The following is a 23,899-nucleotide window of genomic DNA, read 5'->3' on the forward strand; positions in this document are numbered from 1 at the left end:
ATTATTGGTATATATATAACTAGACGGAAGATATCATAGTCTTTATTGATAAAATAATTAATTTATTGGGTTACTTGGAATTTTGTAAAATCTTGGGGTGTGTTTATTTGAGTTTGAGGGGGGAAATGGTCATTTTAAATTTTCCGGAGGGAAGCCAATAATAACAGACTCTGTTCAATGACTTTCTTGAGTATCAAATTCAAATGGGTCATTGCTGCAGCAAGGGCGTTTCTGTCGTCAACAATGACTCAGTCACGTCCGTTAACCAGTCAAAGCCACCGCCAACACCGCCTCCACCGGCCACACCTGGCTCCACCTCTTTCGCCGCAAGCCCCTTCCCAATTCCCTTGCCGGCGGGAGTGGCGCCGTCTCCGTCCCCAGGGAGGACGCCGGGTAGGAAGTTCAAGTGGCCTTTGCCGCCTCCTTCGCCGGCTAAGCCGATAATGTCGGCTATCATGAAGCGACGTGCTTCGAAAGAAAAGCCGGTTGCTACAGAGGAAGGCGAGGGGCGGCTCGATAAGAATTTCGGTTACCCGAAAAACATCCGGTCAAAGTTTGAGCTGGGGAAAGAAGTAGGACGAGGGCATTTTGGTCATACTTGTTGGGCCAAAGGGAAAAAAGGCGCTCTCAAAGGACAGTCTCTGGCGGTGAAGATCATTTCAAAAGATAAGGTAGTATAGTAAATATAGTTTGTTAATTAGTCAATGGAATTTTGTGCAAAGATTTTGATCTTTTTTAAAAATTGAATTGGCAGATGGCAACAGCAATATCGGTTGAAGATGTTAGACGAGAAGTGAAAATATTGAAAGCTTTATCTTTACATAAAAACATGATCAAATTTCATGGAGCATTTGAGGATGATAATAATGTCTACATAGTGATGGAGTAAGTGTGTGAATTTTAAGACTATTTCAAGTTTGTTTAATTGAATTAAACAATTTCATTTTATTTTTCTATTTTGTTTGTTTTTACAGATTGTGTGAAGGTGGAGAATTGCTGGACCGAATTTTATCAAGGTAAAAGAAATTGCATTTTTATTAGCTAAATATTACCATTCTCACTAATTCTAATTACCAAAATATTAATATTTTGTTTAAGCATAGATTTGGCCATAAAATCACATAACTGAACCTAATTTCACTTTATGAAAACAAAGACAAAAATAGTCCAAAGTGTAGCACCATCTACTATGGTCTAGTATGCTTTAGTAAGACTGCTACGTCATATTGTCAAATGCTAGACTACTATTAAGTCTTGGATAATCTAGCGTTACAGATTAGGAATATATTATTTGTTGTTTCCTTAAAGGTTTAATTGGTAAGTCATTGGATTTTTTGACCAGATTTGTTCTTTAAATAAATCTACACATTTTGGAGTAGACTATGTACATCCAAAACCCTTTAAATTTGAGGCATTGAGTTTTCATTTTGTTTCTTGTAGAGGTGGCAGATACACTGAGAAGGATGCTAAAAAGATTGTTGTGCAAATATTAAGTGTAGTTGCTTTCTGTCATCTTCAAGGTGTTGTGCATCGTGATTTGAAACCAGAGGTATTAAATGGTGGATAAAGTATTTCTATTTGTAATTTGTTGAACTTAAATTTTACATGCTTGTCTGCTGTTGTGACTGTTTACCAGAATTTTCTTTTTACCACAAGAGATGAGGATGCTCCGCTGAAGATTATTGATTTTGGTCTCTCTGATTTTGTTAGGCCAGGTAACAATCATTTATCTAGTGTTTTGTATTTTTTAACTTTCATTCTGTGTTTTCGTAAGAAGAGTTTTGTGTTAATATTTTTAATATCTCTGTTCAGTCCTACTTTGAATGTATTTTATTTTCTGAAGAACAAATTTGGTAAACATTTGGATGATCAAATTTATAGAGAGCCCATTTCCATATCCCATCTGGGCAGGTGGTTAGCGTGCATTATTTGTGTAATCACATCCTCTGGTTGGCTAAGTTCTATTGAATCCATTATCGGCAATCCTTTTTACTTTCCTCAGGTTTATTGTTTTCCAAAAAGATTATGTTCCTATAATTAATGATCATGTCTTCTACAAAGTTAGCTACCAGGTGAGAAAATATAAGTCCAAAATTTTCCTCTATCTGATGAAATAAAAGCATTATTTTTCTAAGTTAGTTTTGGCATGACCTATCAGTAATCTTATTTCTGATAATAGGCCTATGATTCCATTATGTCCTTTTTTATTGAAGTTGGCCCTTGAATAGATGCTTTTCATGTTGCTTCTGTCTTCTCTCATTTTTTGCCATGCATAGGATATATTGTAATGTAAGTATTTTAATTCTAAGTGACTAATATGGCAGAGAAAATATCTTTTGTGTTGAAGATTGTTAGGGTAGTCAAGCATCCGCTGGTTAATTTATTTACTGGGTTTGCTAATTAGAGCATTTTTCCAGAGAGTATGAAATACTTCTGGTCACACTTTATTTTTTTATTTTTTGTCTGAGTGTTTAGGAAGCCAATTTTTGCCCTCTGTATCAATTACTTTCCATTAGGTTAATAGATGTTTCAGCCACGTGAGTGCTACCAATTATCATGCTTAATTCATTGCCTATGTTCCATTGCAAGCTAACCAGCCTCCCCTGTAAGTAGTGTACAAGTGTTATTCTAAAACAGGGTAATGGCAGCAATGTGGCTTTTTTGGCCAAATATTTATGTAAATGGACTTGGGTTGCAATACATCTACATATATCTCAGTCTTGCTTTGGATGACTGATAACCTAATTTGATTGTTTATAATAGACATACCAGTTGGGATGGTTTTACGCTGATGCATACTGGTATGCAGTTTTGTGTGTTCATTGAGTCACAGAGATGCATCTAATCAAAGATTTTCATTTATCCTTTGCAATAACTTTCCTTTTAATGTAGAGTTCTTTAGTTGTCAACTGTAAGCTTGAATGAAAAACATACAGTTTTTTCACACATGCAGATCAACCACTCAATGATATAGTTGGCAGTGCGTATTATGTTGCACCTGAAGTTCTTCACAGAATGTATAGTGTTGAAGCCGATATGTGGAGTATTGGTGTTATAACATATATATTGTTGTGTGGAAGCAGACCTTTCTGGGCGCGTACTGAATCTGGAATCTTTCGTTCAGTGCTTCGAGTGGATCCTAACTTTAGTGATTCACCTTGGCCTGCTGTATCACCAGAAGCCAAAGATTTTGTGCAAAGGCTTCTGAGCAAGGATCCCAGGAAAAGACTGACCGCGGCCCAAGGTCTAAGTAAGTAATGCCTAAATATTTTAGCAGGGAAAAACAAGATCAGTACAAACTTATAGATAAATACGCATGGAAGCATTTAATGGAATATACAGTCTAATATTTACTTGTAGTACCATTTATTGATTATTTATCACTGATGGAAATTATTATATTCCTTGATATTTGCAGCTCATCCCTGGTTGCGAGATGAAAATTGTGATGTTCCTTTGGACATTTTGATATACAAGTTAGTCAAGTCTTACCTTCGTGCCACACCTTTTAAACGTGCAGCATTAAAGGTAGTTGTCTAACTTGTAAAGTAAACAAAGAGGTGTATGATATTTATATGATCCTCCAAACTCAAAGTCTTGTGATATCTTGTACAAATGTGGCCCACCTTTTGGAGCAGCTTTCACAGAGTTGTTGGGCTACCCTTTCTCCATGTTCACTGCCTTAACAGATTTGCTTTTACGGTCTTTAATATGGCTGCAGGCTCTTTCAAAAGCTTTAACAGAAGATGAACTCATATATCTTAGGGCACAGTTCAAGCTTTTGGAACCTGAAAATGGTCGTGTCTCTCTTAGTAATTTTAAAGCGGTTAGTTGGTGCTTCCACTCAGTTTTTGCAGTATTCTTTCTTTCAATTTTTTTAGCTAAAAATTTGTATTTGTTTTATAAGTAATTATTAAACCTTATTTATTTATTTTTTCAGTAATAGGGTGTAGCATGTATATTTGTGTTGATTTCAAAATTATTTTTAATTTTTTTCCTGATAGAAATTTCTGTCTTATTTAATAGTTTCCTATTGGTACCATGGTTTTTTATCATGATTATTAATTTGTTATGAAAAAGTGCAGGCTCTTATGAGAAATGTAACTGACGCCATGATGGATTCAAGGGTTTTTGAAATTTTAGATTTGGTGAGTTTTCCTGATAAATTTTAATTTCTCGTTGTAGTGACACAGTTTAGGTAGATTATCACAAAGAATGAGATAATTTCATATTTTTGTAGAATAGTTATTTATTTTTTGTGCTTTTGCCTCACTAAGATTATTTATATGATATATTACCCTATGCGCTTCTGTGTTTCATAATATCTGTGAATTGTTGGGTATGGTCTCTCACTATAATCTTTGAAGCAGCATAGGAGAAGAAATAAAAAGGATAAAGTCCATGTTTCTTCAGTTTGTAAGACTAATATCTTGTTAAAATAAACATTCTTATTCCACGGCTTTCTGCAGCATTCTTGTTTCAGTATTTATCGACACTTTAAAATTTTATATATATAATAACCTCTGATTCAGTTTTATATATATATAATCTTTCTTATAAATTCGAAGTTCCTTGGAGTATTTGATGCTAACAGAAGTTCTAATTTTTTATTATCTTTTTAATGCAAGATGGATCCTCTTGCATATAAAGAAATGGAATTTGAAGAGTTCTGTGCTGGTGCCATTAGTGTATATCAGCTTGAGGCTCATGGGGATTGGGACACAATTGCTAGTAGAGCCTTTGAATATTTTGAACAGGAAGGAAATCGACCCATTTCCGTCGAGGAATTGGCTCTGGTATGTGCATGTGTTTTTGGTTGTATCCAAGTTTTACTTGTAAGAATGATCAAACATGGACTTACTAGGTATCCAAAAACAATTTGCAGGAAATGAATGTGGCTTCTGCAGCTTATTCTGTATTGAACGACTGGATCAGAAGCTCAGATGGGAAGTTGAGTTTTGTTGGATATACCAAGTTTTTACATGGCGTGACAATACGGAATAACAATACAAGGCGCAGGCAACAATGATAGAATTTATTGCAGAAAGGAATTTTCCATTTTTTTGTTTACATATGAATTCAGATAAAGAAGCGTATACATGAAATGTCTACCTGCTAAATCAATATGCAGCAATGTAATCTTGAGTGCATACAATACAAGGTAGAAGAATACATTGAACTAATAATAAAATGTAATTCAATCCATTTTAATGAAAACACCCAATATGGTGGTTGCGGTGGTGGTGGTGCTGCTGGTCGTGATGAATTGAGTAGTCATTATGGATGACTCCCTGAACATTTCGAAACTCCTGAATGCGGCAAGGAATGGTAATGGGGCCTTTCTGATCAAATCCAAACTCCTCCTCAGCTTCTTTGAGCAACTCCATGAAAAGGGGATGATTTACATACATCACTGGAATCACAAACTTGTGTTGCTCTTCACCTTCATGACCTACCTTCACTGCCAAACATCCCTTCGGCACAACATGATGGTGCCCCATTTCAATTACTTATTTCTATGAAATACCAAGATCCAAGGATTTTGGAATAATTTTGGCTCTTAGAAATTCATGCTTGCAGCGAGGAAGACTGCTATATTCATATATATATATATATATAGGTTGTACTTGCTTAGCTTGCTTGGGGCTTTGAAAGTCAGAAGACGCTGAATGTTTTCAGTTGCCACACGGTGTTCGCTCTCCGTCCAGAAAACTCAACTTTCATCACATGATTTATTTGCCGTTTTTTGGAAATCTGTGCCCCCACGAAAAGGGAAAAGCCTTGAACGTTTGAAAAGACATTTATCTCCTTCACTTATAGGACAATGACAAAACATTTTCTAAATTTTTTAATCAACGAAAATCTCTCTACGGAACTATTAAAACATATTATATCATTAAATTATTATACGTTTCGCCCGTGAGACACGTTATCTGAAAATAAAAGAGAGCACGTGAGACACGTTTCGCCCAGCCAAAAATTGAGATCAGCAATGAGGTGGACATGGTCGGTATTGGATTGAATTGTGAAGAATTGTATTAGTTTTTGGCCCACTGCTAGTTTCCACTCAGGGTGTTGTGAAATAGCCTCTTGGCCCTTTAACTTTGTAATTTCTATTTTGTTACCCATAATCTAGTAATGTTGGTAAAAATTATTAACTTTAATAATTGATTTTCCCTTTTATAATTGTTTTATTTTATTTCTCCGTCAATTTTATATTCTCATTTCTTTGTAAACCCATTACAATTCTTGCTTGTTCTTCTTCTTCATCAATCTTGTTTGTTTCATTGTCAATTTTTTCAGAGAATGGGAAATATAGAGTGTGATTTGGTGAGGAGAACATTATAATTTTTTGCCAAATACTTTGCAAGGTAGCAAATGACGAGCAATGTTTCTACACATATGGAGCTCGCTTTCACTGAATCTATAAGAAACACTTACGAATAAAAGGTTTTGTATCTACCTTGAAGGATGTTGATTTAAAGGCCTCATCCAAAGCTCCTCCGAAGAATTAAAATAAATCATATGAAACAAGAAAAGAGAGAGAAGGCTAACATAAAGCTTTCAAAAAGCAGTGGGAGACAATTTAAAGAGAAATCCAACATCGTTTGTTCGAATTAACGAGTACATTCCTTTAGTCGTTCTCATCCATCATATTTATATCAAATACATAATTAAATTCAATAATATGATGATATATCATTCATATATTTAATTGTGTATTAAAAAATATATATACATAATTTTATTATAAAAAAAAAAACCCATTCAAATATCAAGTCGTTATGTATGCGTAGAAAACAATCTACTTTGTTTTTCATGAATGGTTTGATATTTTAATGGTGATTTCATGGTTATAGTGCTTAGGAACAATGAAAATAGAATATGAATGATGGTATGAAAACTTTGAAATTATGGCTGTACAATTTTTTTACTAGATAGGAAAAATAAAAAAATTGAAGAACAAATAACATGTTTCATAAGGTTGTAATAGGTTTAGGGGTATTTTGGTCATTTAAAGATCTTTCACCCTTAGAGGTTTAGGGGTATGGGCTTGTATGTGAGAGTGCCTTAAGCTTACATTTGGAGAATCAATGTCATTGGCTTATATTTGAGAGTGTCCTACGCTTACATGTAAAGAGCCCCACAGACTTAACTTTTGAGAGTGTTTCAAGCTTACCTTTGTCAAATGTTGCAACCTTTCATTTTAGAGTTTTTTTTTTTTTGTGGTAATCTGGAAACTTTATTTGGATTGGTTAGACGGATAAAATATATGACACAATGACAGACCTATAATCATTTTGTTAAATAAATTAGGATTTCACAAACGTAACAGAGATTCAAACTTAAACTTTTTTCCTAAGATTTTCCTTTTAAAGTTCCTTGTGTTTAAAATGTTATGGGTTTATCTCTATGTTTTAGCACTTCTATTTCAGCTTTACAAGGGCATTTTGAAAAAAATTGTAGGATTGTCAATTCGAATTGGTATTTTTATGTTTAAACAATGGCACTTTTGAAAAAAAATTATAAAAGGTACAATAGTTACCATGAGAGATAGATTATTTGTTATTTTACTTAAATACATCATAATGTTTGCCCTAAAATGATAACGAAAATCTTTAATGAGTTGTAAATTAAACAAAGTAATATATAATACTGGATAAATTATCAAATACTCTTGTTATCCCAAACCAAAACAAATATAGTGTATTAACTTATGAGCAATGTTATAAGTATTTATTTCGAGTACATAAATAAATATATATTTATATGTATTATCATGTGATTAAGTGTTATTTTATATTAAACTTAAAATTATTTAATTACTTGATGATACATATAAATATATACTCATTTGTATATTTAAAATAAATATGCGTAGTTTTATTGTTAACTTGCATGCGTAGGATATCATAACATCCTGTGCTTAGTTTTGAGAATGCCATGGGTTTGCTTTGAAATCCCAAAAGTAGTCATTTGGGGCCAAGGTGAAGCTTTGAAGTTTAATTTGTGACTTCTTACTTGAATTGAGTCTCCTCCTCAAAAAATTGTCATCAACAATAAATATTAATAAAAACAATGAGTACCACATATGTAAAATAATTCAAATAGTGCTCTTAAGAGTAGTTTAAATAGTAAAATATGAGACTTCGTATATAAGAGAATACAAATTCAAATTTTTTTAATGACATATTAAGATCAAACTTTTGACTTACCTAAGTTAGTAGTTGGTTTTAGTCTAATATGACGATCTAACTCACGTGAGAGTTCTTGTTACTAAAAAAAAAGTTCAAATATTATTGTTATTGTAATACTCTTTTACATTATATGAAAGACTAATATTATATATACCCACTTTAGATACATAAATATGTATATACTTATATGTGTTATTATATGATTGAAGGTTATTTTATCCTTAATTCAAAATAACTAATCATGTAATGATATATATAAGTACATATATATTTATATATTTAAAATAAATACATATAATTTTATTGTACATGAAGAAAACGAGCGTATGATTATGTGTAAAAGAGCTAAATGCAAAATATTTTAAACATCATGCGGTTTATTGTTTGAAAATATACTATTTCAATTATATCATTATATAGTTATAAATAATTTTGATAAAATATGAGAAGTTGTTACATAAATGTTATGTCGAGCCCTTACGTTGTTATTATTTCGTAGCGACCAACTTCTATCCACATATTAAGTTGATTCGTATATAGGCTAGAGTTGTGCCTAGTTTTTATCTATGTAAACTATTGTTTTAATGTTGTTGGCCTCCTTCTAAGTATCATTTGGTGCAACATAATTAACTTGTATAAACAATAAAACTATATGTACCCGTTTTGAATGTATAGATATATACATACTTATATATATATATATTATTATGTGATTAAATAATTTTAAATAAGAATAAAATAACTTTCAATCATGTTATAATACATATAAATATATACATATAAAATAGATATACATAATATTACTTCGGATGTAAAATTGGTTGTTAATGGGTGGTACCATAAAAAATGATGAGAAATTAAGTATGTTACTTTTACATATATTAAGATTTAATTTTTAAATTATTATATTTAAATGGTTAAGATAAATTAAAATTTATGTTATTAATAAATTTAGATATCAATACCTTATTTAAAAGTTGGATAGTCATACTTACTAAAAATTCAGTACATATATAAATTATTTGTTATCACATATTTTAGCTATATTAAGTGGGTACTTAAAGGATTACCTTTTCAACAAATTCAATCAATATTTAATTTACATATACCATTATTGTTATTTTCATTATTCAATCAAATAAAATTGTGAAAAAATGGAATATATCAAATAATAATAAATATTAAAATAATATTACTAAATTAACTCGATGAATTACACATTTTATAAAATAGTAAGACAAGTCATGCTAACGTGGCGTTTTGATTAGATTACGCCAATAATTGGAATAACTTAATCTACCATATATATTGATGTTTAATAATTTTATCAAATTAATATGATGATTAAACCGAAATGAGTTTAAACGTTAACGTGACCGGCATTATACCCCCACATTTCGACCTACAAGTTAGTATAGATTTTAAAATCCCATATTTTTGGAGATGTGAATGTAATAAAATATATTTATAAATATAATGGTATCATATATAATAATTAAATCGTGTAATAAAATTTTAATTTTTTGTATTACATATTGAATATCGTATGATATGAGTTTTAAAAGATAATAATAAAATAATAAAAATTTAATTAATACATCATTATTTAAAAAAAATAAATATTCTTAAAAAATGAAAAATTTTTAAATACATTTTTATTATAATATTATTTTTAAAAAAAATATATATCAATACGAATTATATCATATTATATTTATTAAATATATTTTATAATAAATATTTTATTTATTTATATTATATTATATTATAAGGTATGTGTCGTAAATCGCACTATACGTCCATCAATGGCATCAAAAAGATTGGGGCGATGCGAAGAAGGTCCAAAAAGACAGTGCTGCTGCCACTAACGGATAATCCCAAGAACGCCAAAACAAAACAAACAGGCCCTTTCGCTGGCTCTCCTCTTTTGTCATTATTTATTTTTACCCAAATATAAAATTAAAAAAAATCTGTATTCTGTTTCACCCAGCCTAAACCCATTATTTTCTCTCACAGCAGAGTGAGGTGGCTTTAGTTTTGGTTCTTTCTCTTTTCTTCTTTACGACGGGGAAACCTTATAGATAACTCAGGTAAGTTTTCATTTTCTTCCATCGCTGTAAGTTTCTGATTTGTTAGAAATTTTTTTTCTCAGAACTTGATTTTAATTTGAGATGATTCATTTCTTCCTTTTTTTTTTTTTTTGTTTCAGACAGATCGCTGTTATCATCATCATCATCATCGTCAGATCCTTCCTGTCAAAATCAACTTTTGATTCCCAAATCATTTGATCATGGCTGTGGCTGAAAATGCTGGGGCTAAACTTGGTTCATCCAGTCAAAATTTGGTTGAAACTGTGGTTTCATCTGATTCAAAACCCAAAGAATCCAAAAACGACGGCGAATCAAAGTATGGTGAAACTCTCAAGAATGAAATGAGAGATTTGGTGGACATGCTGTCAAAGTTGAATCCTATGGCTCAGGAATTTGTGCCTCCCTCTCTTAACTACAATCTTAATCCAATCTATCTGGGTGGTAATGGCTTTGGATATACTAACAGTTTTGTTATGCAAGCTAATTCTCCTAATGCCACTGGACAGACTGCTAGAAGGGTATGTTTCTCTTCAACTTATTGTTTATTTATTTTTTACTTTTCTTTTGATTAGCGTGGTTTTGTTTTCAGAAGAGAAATGGTTATAGTCAAGGGAGAAGAAGGATGAATGGTAGAACAAGCAATGCACAGCAAGATGAGGTGATTAGGAGGACTGTGTATGTATCTGATATTGATCATCAGGTAAACAACTTTAGACATTTTATCAACTTATTGCTTTCATACTCTGTAATTTTACATTACGTTAAATAATTTTTTTGTTTTGTATGTTAGGTTACTGAAGAGCAGCTTGCAGTGCTCTTTCAAACTTGTGGACAGGTGTCATGCCTTTTGTTTTGCTCCTGTATCCTCTCTTTATAGTTTGATAACGGCAGCTTATGTTCCTGAATTTTGTTCTTGTATTGTTTGGCCAAAGGTTGTTGATTGTCGTATATGTGGTGATCCCAACTCTGTTCTTCGTTTTGCGTTCATTGAGTTCACTGATGAAGGTATTGTCACAAGCTTCTGTTGTGTATATTGATAGACATGTGTTCTCATTCTCAAATGCCAACAAAATGTGTACTTGAAGATGGTGCGAGGGTTGCACTGAGTTTGGCTGGGACTATGCTTGGATACTATCCAGTTAGAGTGCTTCCTTCAAAAACTGCAATTGCACCTGTTAACCCAACTTTTTTGCCAAGGGTGAGACCCACTGTTATGATTATATAGATCATTATGATGAACATTATTCTTATTTTGATGCAATTAAGTAGACCCCATCACACTCATAGTTTGAGAAGACCATTAGATGTGAGTTTTGCTACCAGTTGATCAAGCCTGTAGATTTGTTGAAATAAATTCAGTCATTTAGTGTTGTATTATGAAGATTACTTCAATATCTAATTTTTGTTCATTATCTTGTCAATATATTAAGGAGGGGTTTAGGTTTCTTAGTAATCTACCATTTAGGAAGATTTAGCATCTAAAGTGATCATTTTCATCTTCTCAATGTTTTGGATATTCAATTAAATCTCTTCACTGTGACAAGAAAAAATATGGAGAATGGATAAAATTGTGGAGTATTTGAAAGAACTTTGTTATTGTTCTCTTTCTTTCTTCTCCCTTATTGCCCTTTGTTCTTTATTCTGTGTTGTATTTAAGTTTTGTAATTTTATGAAGTCAACTGGTTTTGCTGTTTAGAATTTTCTTCTTTAATTGGCATGATATTATTGTGGTTTTCAGTCTGCTGATGAACGTGAGATGTGCTCAAGAACTATATATTGCACCAATATCGACAAGAAGGTAAAATCTATTGTTGTTGATTATTTTACTAGTTAATTAGGTGCACCGGCATGTGTGCTCACTTGTTTGTTCAATTGAGTGTAGGTTTCTCAAACAGATCTCAAACTTTTTTTTGAAACAGTTTGTGGGGAGGTTTGTACTTGCTTCTTTTACAAACTTTCTAGTGTTGCTTTTTCTTATATTATTTTCTTATGGGACATGTTTCTTGGTAGGTTCAACGCTTGAGGCTACTTGGAGACTATCAGCATTCAACTCGTATTGCATTCGTTGAGTTCACAATGGTAATCAATTTGAGCTGTTGTTCTGTGGATGTTGAAGTTTTAAAATTCTTGTGTGTGAACACTTGTTGTGTTTACTCTGTATCAACCAATTTAGTATTACTTATAGTTTTTTTTTTTTCATAACATTCTAGGCAGGTCCTCTACGTCACAATGGTATGGTAATTATTTTATAGTATAGAGGTAGACGCTATGTGGGTCTGAGTGGCTTTCTAGGATATGAGAACATGTGAAATTACAATTATTGGAGAAAAAACTAATTTCATTACTAGACTGGCTGCTGTCAGAGTTGTATCCAAGAGAGAGAGAGCACAAGAGAGACATTGGAGGGGGAGGGGGGAAGGAGGGAAAATGCCTTCTTTCTTTGGGTATGTCAAACCTTATACAATTATGCAAAAGGAAGTTTGGCATTTGCTATAGAAGTGTTCCAAGGAAATGGGAATCCTATGGTGAAAGTAGTTGTAATCTGCCTTCAATTGTTGAGGTGGCACAGAATGATATTAACAATAGTATTTGATAGAATAGCTTCTGATTTTTTCCTTTTTCTTTTTCACTCTGTTTGAGATATAGTGTGGATGCCTTTTGGTTTAGTTTTGAGTGACCTTGCCCTAAAATAGTAGTTTAGTGTTCAATTGTTACTGTGCTTTTTCTTTCTTTCCCTTTTTTCCTATTTTTCTGCTAAGAACTGGTTCAATTATATGTTGTTGAACATTATTCATACTTTTCTTCTGGGCTTAGATCATTTGTGATCATTGTTACTGCAACAATTCTTAGTCTTCTTTTTCCTTAGATTACTGCTTTTCAACGGTTATTTATGGAAAATATGCTTTTGGTTTTGTGTTGAGCGATCTTGCATTTAAATAAGTGGTTTTAGTTTTGATTATTATGTTTTTTTTATTCTTTTGTTTAAGAACTAGTTTAATTATTTTGTGGTTCAGAATTTTTCATACTTTTCAGGGGTTAAATTATCTTCTGTGAATATGGTTATTGCTACGGTATATATATATATATATATATATATATATATATATATATTTATTTATTTATTTATTTATGAACAGTAAGAACTGACATTCTTATTGAGACTGAAACTCATAGGGAAGAAAATAGATTTATGGATGGAATCACATATGTAGTATTTATGGATAAAAAGTATTCGGTTATTGGGGAAAAATGAAATACTTCTAATGTCGAATAGGATCAACTAGGACAAAAAATAAAGCATTTGGCCGAACTCTTCTTTGGTGTCAATGTAATAGCTATGAATAATCATCAACTCCCCAAAAAGGTTAGAAGAATGGGACCTATTATGAGACATCTATGCTTTACAGACTATGATCATTATGCTTCAACTGGGTTATTCTATTCCACTTCTTAAAAGGAAAAAAACTTAAAATATATATCAATATAGTGTTTTTCAATGGTTATTTGTGGAACACCATCTTTTCTTGTTTTCAACTCCCATCTCAGTTGAGTCTGTGTAATTCTGTGTAGATATTTGATCTGTTGAACTTTTGAGGTTTCTAATCAGGTTAACAGTTGAACTTTTGAGGTTTCTTGTCCCAAGAGTAAGGGTTTGTGATGGAGGTCAAGCTTTTTAGAATGAGATCTAGTAATTGCGTTGTTTTGATCTTTTGGAGTAGAATTTGGTGGGCAAAAGCTAGATTGTCAGTTTTAGAGCTATACAAGGCTTATGAAGTTGTCAAATGTGTGACTTTTAAGGATAGAAGGCTAGTAACATGAAAATTTAAGAAATACAAAAGCTATAAACCGGAATGAGATTATAAAAATCTTCCTCTTTATCATCAGATGTCTTAATGTTAGCTCAGTAGCTTTTATCTTCTCAGAATTTTGTGAGAGAGAGTCTGCCTGGTGCATCACTTTGGGCTTTATAATTTTTTTTCTTTTCTTTTCGAAACTCTCAAATATAAACCAAACTTCCAAGTTCTAGAGTTACTGGCTCTGAATCCAAGACCTCTTCTGCTAGCCAAGAGTTCCAAACAATTGAACTAACTAATACCTGCATAGGCTTTGGTTACAAAGGATTTCTTTTTTATTGGTAATTAGTATAAGCAAATTTCTTTTCTGGACATGGTGAAATTGACGTATCATAGACAAGTGTTTTTGGCTTGTCTTTGTACAGGGTGCATTACTCAGGTTTTTATGTTCATTGTGGTCTTTTGGTCCCCATTAGCATCTTCATCATTGAGTCATTTTTGTTAGATTCAGATTGAGAAAACAGTTTCAATCTTCTGTGATGATTGATGAGGGAAACTGCCTATTGCTGAAACTTAGTTTCAGGAGTTCGATGTTGACTAACTTTTATTATATCTGCTCTTAACTGAGTAAACCAATTGCTGTTTGAATCTAGTAAATTGTAGTATGATGCTTTTGGGGGTTGGCAGCTCTTCAGGTGTCTAGCTCGTTTGCCACTTCATCATGTCCCATGGAACTTTTCCAATTTGGTGTTGAGAAAGCTTGTTTCAGTTGGAGGATATGTTAGCAGGGTGATTCTAACTTCTTGTGCTTTTAAATTAAGCATCATAGTGATTTGTTGACGCTCTCTGTGGTTAGATTTTTTATTTTATATACCTCTAACATCCTTTAACTCTTCCTGGGGTTGCTACCGCCGTTTACCACAAAGTTATTGCTCCATTCTCTTTTTGTCATTAGTTTTTGAATGCCAGAGCAAGTTGTGACAAGAGATGGCTGATTGACCGGATTTGTTGTTTAACGCTTTCACTGCAGTGGACAGAGTTGGATTCGAGCCAAGCGGAGCTCGGCTTGTATATGGTAGAGCTCTAGTTTGAGTTGGTGGAAGCTAAGCTCGAACTCGGTTCGAATTCGGTTCGGCTCGTTTCGAGCTGGAGTTTTTTAACTATTTTGTTATTAAAACGACGTCGTTTTAATACATATTGGTCGAAACGACGTCGTTTTGTATCAAAATTTTTTAATTGGTAAATTTGAGAAGTAGCTCGAGCTCGAGCTTACTTGTATAGGGTTGACTCGTTTCGGGCTTGTTCGAGCTGAGCTCGAGCTTGAGCTTGAACGAGCTCGATTTGAATCCAACCCTAAACTCGGTTCGGCTTGTTTTGAACTCGAATTTTTAACTATTTTGTTATTAAAACAATGTTGTTTTAATACATATTGGTCGAAACGACGTCGTTTTGTATCAAAAATTTTTAATTGGTAAATTTGGCAAGTAGCTCTAGCTCTAGCTCGAGCTAGCTTGTATAGGGCTGACTCGTTTTAGGTTCGTTCAAGCCGAGCTCGAGCTCGAGCTCGAGCTCGAGCTCGAGCTTGAATGGACTCGGTTCTAATCTAATTCTAGTAGTGGATGTGGGGTTTCATCAATTTCATAAAGATGGAGAATGGTTACAAAGAAAGTGACTGGCAACATTACAAATCCATATTGACACACTTTTAGCTTTCTATTTGAATCTCAATGATCTACTTTGCATGGCTTATTTCTCCTTTCCAGTTGCCTGCCTAGTATGTCACTGAATCAATTGGCATTTCCTCTGAAAATGGTTATAGATGTGTTTGTTTGCTTGATGAACATAATTTCAATCTGTAGGTTGTAAATATATGCAGTCATGTATTCAGTAGTTAGGTGATTGTTATGTTTAAAGCAATTAATCCTTGGGAGAAGTTGTGATCAGGGCTTAGCAAGAATAAGATGCTTATATATTATTTAATAAGGCTGTTGAGTGTTCAACATTCTTGTATTCTGCAAAAGTTTCATTTGTTGATTTTTTGTCATGAGGCATATATAAAAGGATAACTTGTAGGATTTGGACCCAGTTACTACTAGCCTAAAACTTGTTTTCTGTTGTTGTTAATTTTTATATTGTATATGCCCATGTTGGATTATTAGGACGCATCATAATGAATTTTGACATTTTTTCTCAACTTCTAGTTTTAGAAAAGACTTGAGTGTTGTATACTTTCCTTCAGTTTCTATTACATTCTTTCTGTCCATACACCGAATAATAGTTGAAAACTAAGAAAATCCGAGGAGGAATTTGGATTCTTCATATCCACCTTTGCTGTATTCTCCTTCTGCTTTTTTTAAACCAAAATCACTTGAATTTCACTTCATTTAAATCTATTTCTCTTTCTCCCCTTTTTTTTTAAGTCTTAAAGGAGTGTATTTTGCTAGGTTTGCTCCTGTTTCTGTTTGCTGATTACCACCAACAGATAGCATCCTGTTTGAAGCGTTTGTGCTTATATAATTTTGAATGTTCTTATCTCTAGGACCAATGACTTGAGCCCTGGACATGACTTTTTTGCCTTCCTCTCTGCAATATATGTGAGGTTGATTTTAGTCTATATGAAATGGGTTCCTTCTTTTCTTGGCCTTGTTGTGATTGGGAATTCCTTAGAATGATATAAACTGGTGACAGATTATTAAGCAAAATGTAACTTCTAATATTATCAATTCAATAAATCTCTAAATTCCTAGATAATGATAAATGAATGTTAAGAATTTGTACCGTATTACTAATATCTGCGCTTGAACCTTTTTTTTCGATAACTGGGGACTCTACCCGTATTTTGGAATGGGTAAACTCAGGACATAGTGATTAAACCTACAATCATTGCACTAGATAACCTTATTGTCTCTTTTTCTCGGCATGATCTGTTCAGTGCTACAACTAAAAATGATTTCCATGCTTTAATTTTGGCCTTGCAGGCTGAAAGTGCAATTGCTGCTCTTAGCTGTAGTGGTGCTGTTCTGGGATCACTGCCAATAAGGTTATTTTGGCTTATTTTTTTCCCCATAAGTTTTATTATCAAGTTTATTTAAGGATTATTGTATTTTCTGTGCGCAGGGTAAGCCCCTCCAAGACTCCAGTTCGGCCACGTGCTACTCGTTTGCCCTTGCACTGAGTGATCCTAGTTGTTCCTTGGACTGGTCAACTGGTGATAATATATCTATATACATATAGATACAGAAAATATCTTTTAAGGTACTTGTGGCATTTATGTTATCTTTTAATCTTATGCGTCTTGGCCCAGTATCTTTGTTACCTGTAAGGGGTTTATTATGACATTTCTTGAAAGCCGTAATATAGAGTTGAGTCTTTAATGGGTTTTTGAGGTATGAATTGCGAAATCTATGTTTCACATCACATCAGGATGAACTTTCTAGGGGTGGTCTGTAAAATCTAATGTCAGAAATATCTAACTGGAGATTCTATAAAGATAATTTCTGAGAGTTTTGTGATTAATCATGTTTATTTAAATTTTCTGCAAAGCTGGATGATGTGTTTACTGTGTTCTTTTTCATGTAGTGTATGATACTTTCTACTTTGACTCATGCATCTTCATGTTTGCCATTGAGAATTAAGGTTCTCTATTGTTTAAGATAACTTGGGTCAGGATTTTATTTGATCCTTATCTTCTTTTATGCTCTAACTGAATGTGTAGTGGTAATAGTAGGAAGCAAGGTTTTTGTTATTTCAAAGTCATGGTGTAATATGTATCATCCCCTTTGTTCTGGTCATGGAAAAGATGAAATAAATAAAAAAAATGGATTTTTGTCTATAACATGCTTATTGGATACGGTTGCTTGTTGATTGGTTTAAAAAAAGATCAATAGCTACTAGAAGTCTAAAAAGAAATCTAATAGCTATCATAGAGGGGTTTTGTATCTCCATTATGTTACTGCCTTGATGTGTTCATAAGATGCATGAAATTGTGCTCATGTCTCAAGAAGCCTGCTTTCCTTGGTAAACATTATTATTATTATTTCCCCTTCCTGGTTTGGATGGCCTTATATAGTTATCTTTATTATTTTAATTCCCAAAATTTCAAGTGTTTCTTTTAATAATAAAATTATGCGTATCTATTTCGAGTACACAAATGAGTACATATTTGATGTGTATCATCATATGATTAGATGATTTTAAATTAAGAATAAAGTAATATTTAATCACATGATAATATATGTAAGTTTGTATATATTTATATATTCAAAGTGGATACGTTTCGTATTATACTATGTTTATTTTTTTATAAGCATTAACCAATTTTAGGATCTTTTGTTTAAAACACTAAAATACCTAACCTCGGTACTACACGTATAAATCAATACACTACATATACAATAGTATATGCATAAAGTTGGAGCTATTATATATGTAAATTTTGTATTTGGTGCCTTTTCAACATTTATGATTATAAATTTTGTTTTATACTATACAATTTTTTAAATATTTCTTAAAAATACTTTGTATTACTATTTTTTTCATTATAGTTTATACATTTCCATAAAAAGACCTTGCATACAAATAAATTAGAAAATATATTGTTGAAGAGTGTTTATATCTTTCATACAATATAATTTATATTAAACGTGCGGAATGTGTTTTATTTGACAAATAAAAACATGAATATGTATATATATTGAAAAAATGGTTGGTGGTTTGTTTTTGTTTGAAAATTGTCTAAATGCAATCTAAATCAAACCATATTTTTAAAATTTTTTAACTTGAACCAAACGGTCTTTTAACCAAATCCTAACCAAACCATGAGTTTTAAACGATTTGGTTTGGTTTTAGAGTTAAATTATTTTATACTTCCTTCTAAATGGAAGACTTATCTATTGTGTTAACATATCAATTATATATATTTACTTTAGGGATATAAATGTGTATATATTTATATAAATTATTATGTGATTAAATATTCTTTTATCTTTAATTTAAAATAACTTAATCATATGATTATATATATCAAGTGTGGCTGGAAGAGAGTAATGTGTTTCACCAGAGTTGCTAATAACCACTGTTGTGCAACAAGAGTGGCCCAAAAAGCTTAACAGGGTATGACTATGAGATTATGTAAGTGGGCGTGTGGATGAATGGATGCATCAGCTTCAAAGTAAGTGGTAAAATGATCTACAAGTGCAACAAATAATTCAGGCTACACAACAAAACCCAGCACTTTAGACCTTACATGTGGATGGTTCAATAACATAGGACAATAATGGCACTAGGATTATACTCACGAGCCCCGAGAGTCCACTTTAGAAATATGCTCAAGTTCAACTTCACAGCCTGAGCTATCCTCCCAAATCGCCCCCTCTTCCCATGGTAATATGTATCCAATGTGCCATAATCACTGAAACGTTATAACAATGAAATGTTCTCCAAGTTTTTCAAGTGGTTGGAATAGAGCATAGATTCTCCTCACCAGCGCATCCCAAGGCAAGCATATAGATAGAGCCAACCATCCAAGTTAGAAAGAAAGGGAACTTGGTAGTTGGTTTGAGGAGCTTACACAAGTCTTTTGGGTTGATGGAGCCACTCACCACACAACTTAACTACCAGAGAAACCCCTTATAGTTTACCTTTCAGAGCAGAAGTTATGATTCTAGGGGAAATACATATGCCTTCCCTAAGAACTTAAAATCTCAATGAAGACAAGAAAATGTTTACATGTCATCTCTAAAGTTGGACTTATTATTGGAAGAAAGAAGGGCACGAGCAAAGATCAGGCTAACATTATACCAGTAGAGCGAAATATCGTTACTATGATAACAAATTTAAACCTAAAAAATTCTCCAAAATAATAGTGTCATGAGAAATATTTCTAAATAACTAATATTTTCTTACAACAAAAAAACTTTACTTAAATTAGACTGTCGTTTTGATATTGACTTGATCACAATAAATAGTAAAATTTATATTTAACAAACAATTTCATAATTACTGTATTAAAAAGTTAATAGTTTTATAAACTTCTGCTTTTATTTTTTGAAATTTTACTCCTTTATCATCCAAACTCATTCCCAATAAGCTAATGGATAAAATATCTATGAAGGTTCTCTGGGTCTAAATTGGGAAGATACCGACTTCGCAAAAGGAGTGCATTGATGAGGGACTTACAATTTGGCCCACTTAAAAAGAGAAGAAATGATGTATTCCTAGCATGTAAAGAGAAGTAAAGATTATGAGTAGTCTACCTTAGTATTTAATAGTAGTTTGATAAAGATTGTCCCTTTAGCTGAGAGGAATTTGACAGGGACTTTAACGAATAATAAATGTCTCTTCAATTCCATGAATGAATATCATAAATCAATAAAATGTCTTCCTTTTAGAATTTACTATGTTTACTTTATTTTGTGCCTAAGTGAGAGCATTTGATGCTTTTATAGTAAGTTGGGCACTACCCGTTTCTAAACAACTTTGTTAGCTCATAATCTGATATTTGCAACAACCTGACCTTTAAAGTAGCCAATAAAATAAAATATAGAAGGTTGACTGGGGTCATCGTTTACATATGGGGAAAAACAGAAGAGGAAGAGAATAAAAGGATCATGCTTCAATGACAGATTATGTTCGAAGGCTTGGACAGGACTCCCGCCTTCAATTTGAGCCCCTGTAGAGCCAAGCATAACACCCTCTTCTTCCTCTTCTCAGCCAACAGCTTCAAAGACTTTCCACTCATTGCATTTCTCTTAGTTGAAACCAAATTGCATCCATGAAAGATCGACACTTTTATCATCCCTCTGTTTGAACTCAAACTGAGCCAGTTGGTACCCTCAATAGCCTTGCTAGTAGAGTTTGCAGTTGTCTTCTCATGCTTCTTTCTTCTCCTCCTGCAATACTTTATTTAATACAACAGTCTGACGTTGGTATGATGTTTGCAGGGTTTGAACCCTTTTGAAACTATTTAAAGATTCCACATTTAGCAATTCAAACTACCCTTTGGGTTTAGAACTAAATCTCTTAAACCAAACAATCAACGATAACACATAACTTTTAAATAATGAATCTCCTTTGAGATGAAAAATTAACCAGGCAAATATGCTACATGCTTCCATTACATCAAATACACAAGAAACCCCTTTGGGTAGGTTACTGTATGTAAAATATAAAGAAGTAAATTTTCCTTAACAAAATACAGAAAGAAGAAAGATGTTTGTTAAGTTGCAGGTGATTTGGGTAAAGCTATGTTACTGAGTTTTATCAAGAATTAAAGCTGAAAAAAATTGTTGGGAAATGGTTGCTTTATTGTTGGATATACTTCAGAAAATCTTAGGGCTCTTAAGCACGTGAAGCCAGGAGAGTTTTCAGAGTTATCAAACACAGAAATTACCATGCACTAGTGTAAAGCCAAAGGCCTAAAGTAAACTCTTTGGCTTCAGCCTTCATCATTCTCGAGGACAGTCTTTGATGCTGTCTACAACTTTCTCATCTCATCTGACACACTTCATTAGCATTCTTTGTGGCGCAAGAAAACACCATTCTTTTACTGCATAATATATAATTATATATCTTAACGATGGCACATTATATATTGCACTGCAGGGCCTGCTTCCTGAATCCAAGGACTTGCTACACCCATGTGCCAGGCTACAATAATGCAGTGCTTTTCCTTTATACTGCATTCATGTCTCCGTGCTTTGTGCATTTAAAGATGCCAACCACTTCATCAAGAAGCATCCGATGAATGAAGCCCCAACTCTACTTAATGTTGTTTGGTTTACCAATTAGCTGAAACTTACTTCATATAACATTTTTACGAGGAAGATGGGAGGAAATTCTTGGTTGACTGCAGTGAAGAGAGCTTTTACGTCTCCTACAAAGGATAATGAGAAGAGGATTAATGCTAGAGAAGAAGAGGAAGAGGAAAAGGTTATTTAGAATTTCCAGTCAAGTCGTCAATAGGCTTGTTCTTTTATTAATATAAATTTATTAGTGCTAGTGTTTAACAGGGTCAGAGAAATTAATTTTTTTGTGGTGTTTTGCAGAAGAGAGGAAAAAGAAGATGGATTTTCAAGAAGCCTTCGAATCAAGAAACAATTACACAACACCGAGAAGTGAGGACCATAACTACAACTGCAAACATTTCTGAAGCTGAGGAAAGACATGACATTGCAGTGGCCATGGCTGAAGCAGCAGTAGCAACAGCCAAAGCAGCCGTAGAAGCAGTTCGTCTTTCTAGGCCTTCGACTTTGCTTAAACGACATTTGGCGGCCATTGTTATACAGACAGCTTTTAGAGGATATCTGGTAGTTAAATTAAGAGCTTAATTTATGCAAATTTTAAAGTGGTAAATTGATTAATGAGTGTGATTTTGAAGGCAAGGAGAGCTCTTCGGGCTCTTAAGGCGGTGGTAAAACTGCAAGCTTTAGTTAGAGGCCACAATGTTCGAAAGAGAGCAAACCAGATTCTTCAATGCATGCAGGCTCTGGTTCGTGTACAAGCTCGGGTTCGTCAACAACGCATGGCGTTTTGTACAAATGACCACAGATCCATTATTACTGTAAGAGATTTCTCCTATAATGTTATTTACTTAGAATTAATTTCCTTGAGATAAATAGCCAGCTTCAACTGGCTCTTCTGTTTGCAGTCTCGAGATGAAGGCGGCAGTGCAGATGATTTGCTCCATTGGGATGATCATGATGAAATTGCCTGGAAACGTGAAAAAGCTCTTGCTTATGATTTCTCTAAACAGGTTTTAATTATGTCATTACAGTTGCATTGATTAATTAATCAAATCTTCTGTGAGTTACATCTATAATAAACTTCCTCTTTTCATGGTGAGAAAGATACGGAGAAATGGGAGAGACGGCGTTCAAAGTGAAGAAGAAGAGAATCCCACTCCCAGGAGATGGCTAAGAAGAGAATTAAGAGAAACTGAGCCCATAAAAACCGTTGAAATTGACACCTCTCGCCCATTCTCCTACGTCAAGAAATCACCATTACGCCATAATTACCAGCCACAAAGACACAGTTCGTTTTCGCATTCTTCTCCTCTCCGCTCAGGCGGCTCACCCATCACACCGTCGCCGACTAAAACCAGGACTCTTCAGGTGCATTCGGCAGCAGTGCCAAACTACATGGCGGCGACTGCATCTGCCAAGGCACGATTGCGGTCACAAAGTGCACCAAGGCAGAGGCATTCAGCTTCAGAAAGGGCTAAAAAACGCCTTTCTTTCCCAAATCCTGATCCATATCTTAGTGATCATAGCAATCACGAACAGCGATCCTACGGGTCTTTCTGCAATGACAGCATGGATGAGGAGATTTATCCACCTTCAACTACCAATGATTTAAGGTGGTGGCTTAGATGATTAATTTCCCAATTAATTCATCAGTGGCCTTGCCCAGGATTGCATGGATGATTGACGAATGTGATGCCTCAACCATCAATTTTTTTCTTAGTGAATTTTACAAAATGCCGTTCATGTAAAACCCACTTAACATTATCATTGCATTTGGTTCCATCATACGTATTTGACAGAGAAGAATGTGCAAGGGAAGAACATTGTCTAGTTTTCTTTTTTCTCTCAACTAAACGACAATTCTGCAATGAAATAATGCTACAAAAGAGAAGAGAGAGAGAGTTGGGATGATTATAAGCTAGAATATAAAAAATAAGTAAAACAAAACAATGTTTCCTCGGTGGTGCAATCGGCAGGACTTCATCAACTTTATCTGCAGCAGACTGAATACTTTTTAAGGGCATGTCTTTAGCAAGGGAAATTGAAATTTTTAGCACTATTTTATTCCGTGTATA

At 33.3% G+C, this 23,899-nt stretch overlaps 3 protein-coding genes across 5 annotated transcripts; all 3 read left to right on the forward strand.

The window, feature by feature from the left end:
- The first annotated feature begins 184 nt into the window (after positions 1-184).
- Positions 185-5,242, forward strand: LOC123192949 (CDPK-related kinase 4). The gene is made up of 11 exons (XM_044605674.1): positions 185-671; positions 755-885; positions 975-1,016; positions 1,441-1,549; positions 1,637-1,715; positions 2,954-3,250; positions 3,419-3,528; positions 3,722-3,826; positions 4,086-4,148; positions 4,629-4,796; positions 4,886-5,242. The coding sequence occupies exons 1-11, from the start codon at positions 204-206 to the stop codon at positions 5,027-5,029; spliced, it is 1,716 nt and encodes a 571-aa protein (XP_044461609.1). The 5' UTR covers positions 185-203; the 3' UTR covers positions 5,030-5,242.
- Positions 5,243-10,127: 4,885 nt separating this feature from the next.
- LOC123192956 (polyadenylate-binding protein-interacting protein 11) lies at positions 10,128-17,598 on the forward strand. 3 transcript variants are annotated; one of them, XM_044605685.1, is made up of 12 exons: positions 10,128-10,288; positions 10,408-10,806; positions 10,878-10,988; positions 11,079-11,123; positions 11,221-11,293; positions 11,374-11,486; positions 12,027-12,086; positions 12,171-12,218; positions 12,299-12,367; positions 14,770-14,871; positions 17,061-17,122; positions 17,200-17,598. In XM_044605685.1, exons 2-12 carry the CDS (start codon positions 10,489-10,491, stop codon positions 17,255-17,257), a joined length of 1,059 nt encoding a protein of 352 aa, XP_044461620.1. In that variant the 5' UTR covers positions 10,128-10,288; positions 10,408-10,488; the 3' UTR covers positions 17,258-17,598. The 3 variants fall into 3 exon arrangements, with proteins under 3 accessions (XP_044461620.1, XP_044461636.1, XP_044461627.1); XM_044605692.1 differs by having other exon boundaries at positions 10,138-10,288; positions 10,412-10,806; XM_044605701.1 differs by lacking the exon at positions 14,770-14,871.
- Positions 17,599-21,679: 4,081 nt separating this feature from the next.
- LOC123192973 (protein IQ-DOMAIN 18-like) lies at positions 21,680-23,654 on the forward strand. Its single transcript, XM_044605715.1, has 5 exons — positions 21,680-22,011; positions 22,128-22,388; positions 22,460-22,642; positions 22,730-22,834; positions 22,929-23,654. Exons 1-5 carry the CDS (start codon positions 21,907-21,909, stop codon positions 23,451-23,453), a joined length of 1,179 nt encoding a protein of 392 aa, XP_044461650.1. The 5' UTR covers positions 21,680-21,906; the 3' UTR covers positions 23,454-23,654.
- Positions 23,655-23,899: the final 245 nt, after the last annotated feature.

The sequence above is a fragment of the Mangifera indica genome, chromosome 1 (assembly GCF_011075055.1).
Source record: "Mangifera indica cultivar Alphonso chromosome 1, CATAS_Mindica_2.1, whole genome shotgun sequence".
Taxonomy (NCBI): domain Eukaryota; kingdom Viridiplantae; phylum Streptophyta; class Magnoliopsida; order Sapindales; family Anacardiaceae; genus Mangifera; species Mangifera indica.

Bases quoted from the DNA above. Each gene is read 5' to 3' on its own strand.
- LOC123192949 (XM_044605674.1), top strand. From the start codon at position 204: ATGGGTCATTGCTGCAGCAAGGGCGTTTCTGTCGTCAACAATGACTCA. The intron at 1,550-1,636 runs GTATTAAATGGT...ACTGTTTACCAG, and splicing joins ATCGTGATTTGAAACCAGAG to AATTTTCTTTTTACCACAAG. The intron at 1,716-2,953 runs GTAACAATCATT...TCACACATGCAG, and splicing joins CTCTGATTTTGTTAGGCCAG to ATCAACCACTCAATGATATA.
- LOC123192956 (XM_044605685.1), top strand. From the start codon at position 10,489: ATGGCTGTGGCTGAAAATGCTGGGGCTAAACTTGGTTCATCCAGTCAA. The intron at 12,087-12,170 runs GTAAAATCTATT...AATTGAGTGTAG, and splicing joins GCACCAATATCGACAAGAAG to GTTTCTCAAACAGATCTCAA. The intron at 14,872-17,060 runs GTGATTCTAACT...TTGGCCTTGCAG, and splicing joins TTGGAGGATATGTTAGCAGG to GCTGAAAGTGCAATTGCTGC.
- LOC123192973 (XM_044605715.1), top strand. From the start codon at position 21,907: ATGGGAGGAAATTCTTGGTTGACTGCAGTGAAGAGAGCTTTTACGTCT. The intron at 22,012-22,127 runs GTTATTTAGAAT...GGTGTTTTGCAG, and splicing joins AAGAAGAGGAAGAGGAAAAG to AAGAGAGGAAAAAGAAGATG. The intron at 22,835-22,928 runs GTTTTAATTATG...ATGGTGAGAAAG, and splicing joins CTTATGATTTCTCTAAACAG to ATACGGAGAAATGGGAGAGA.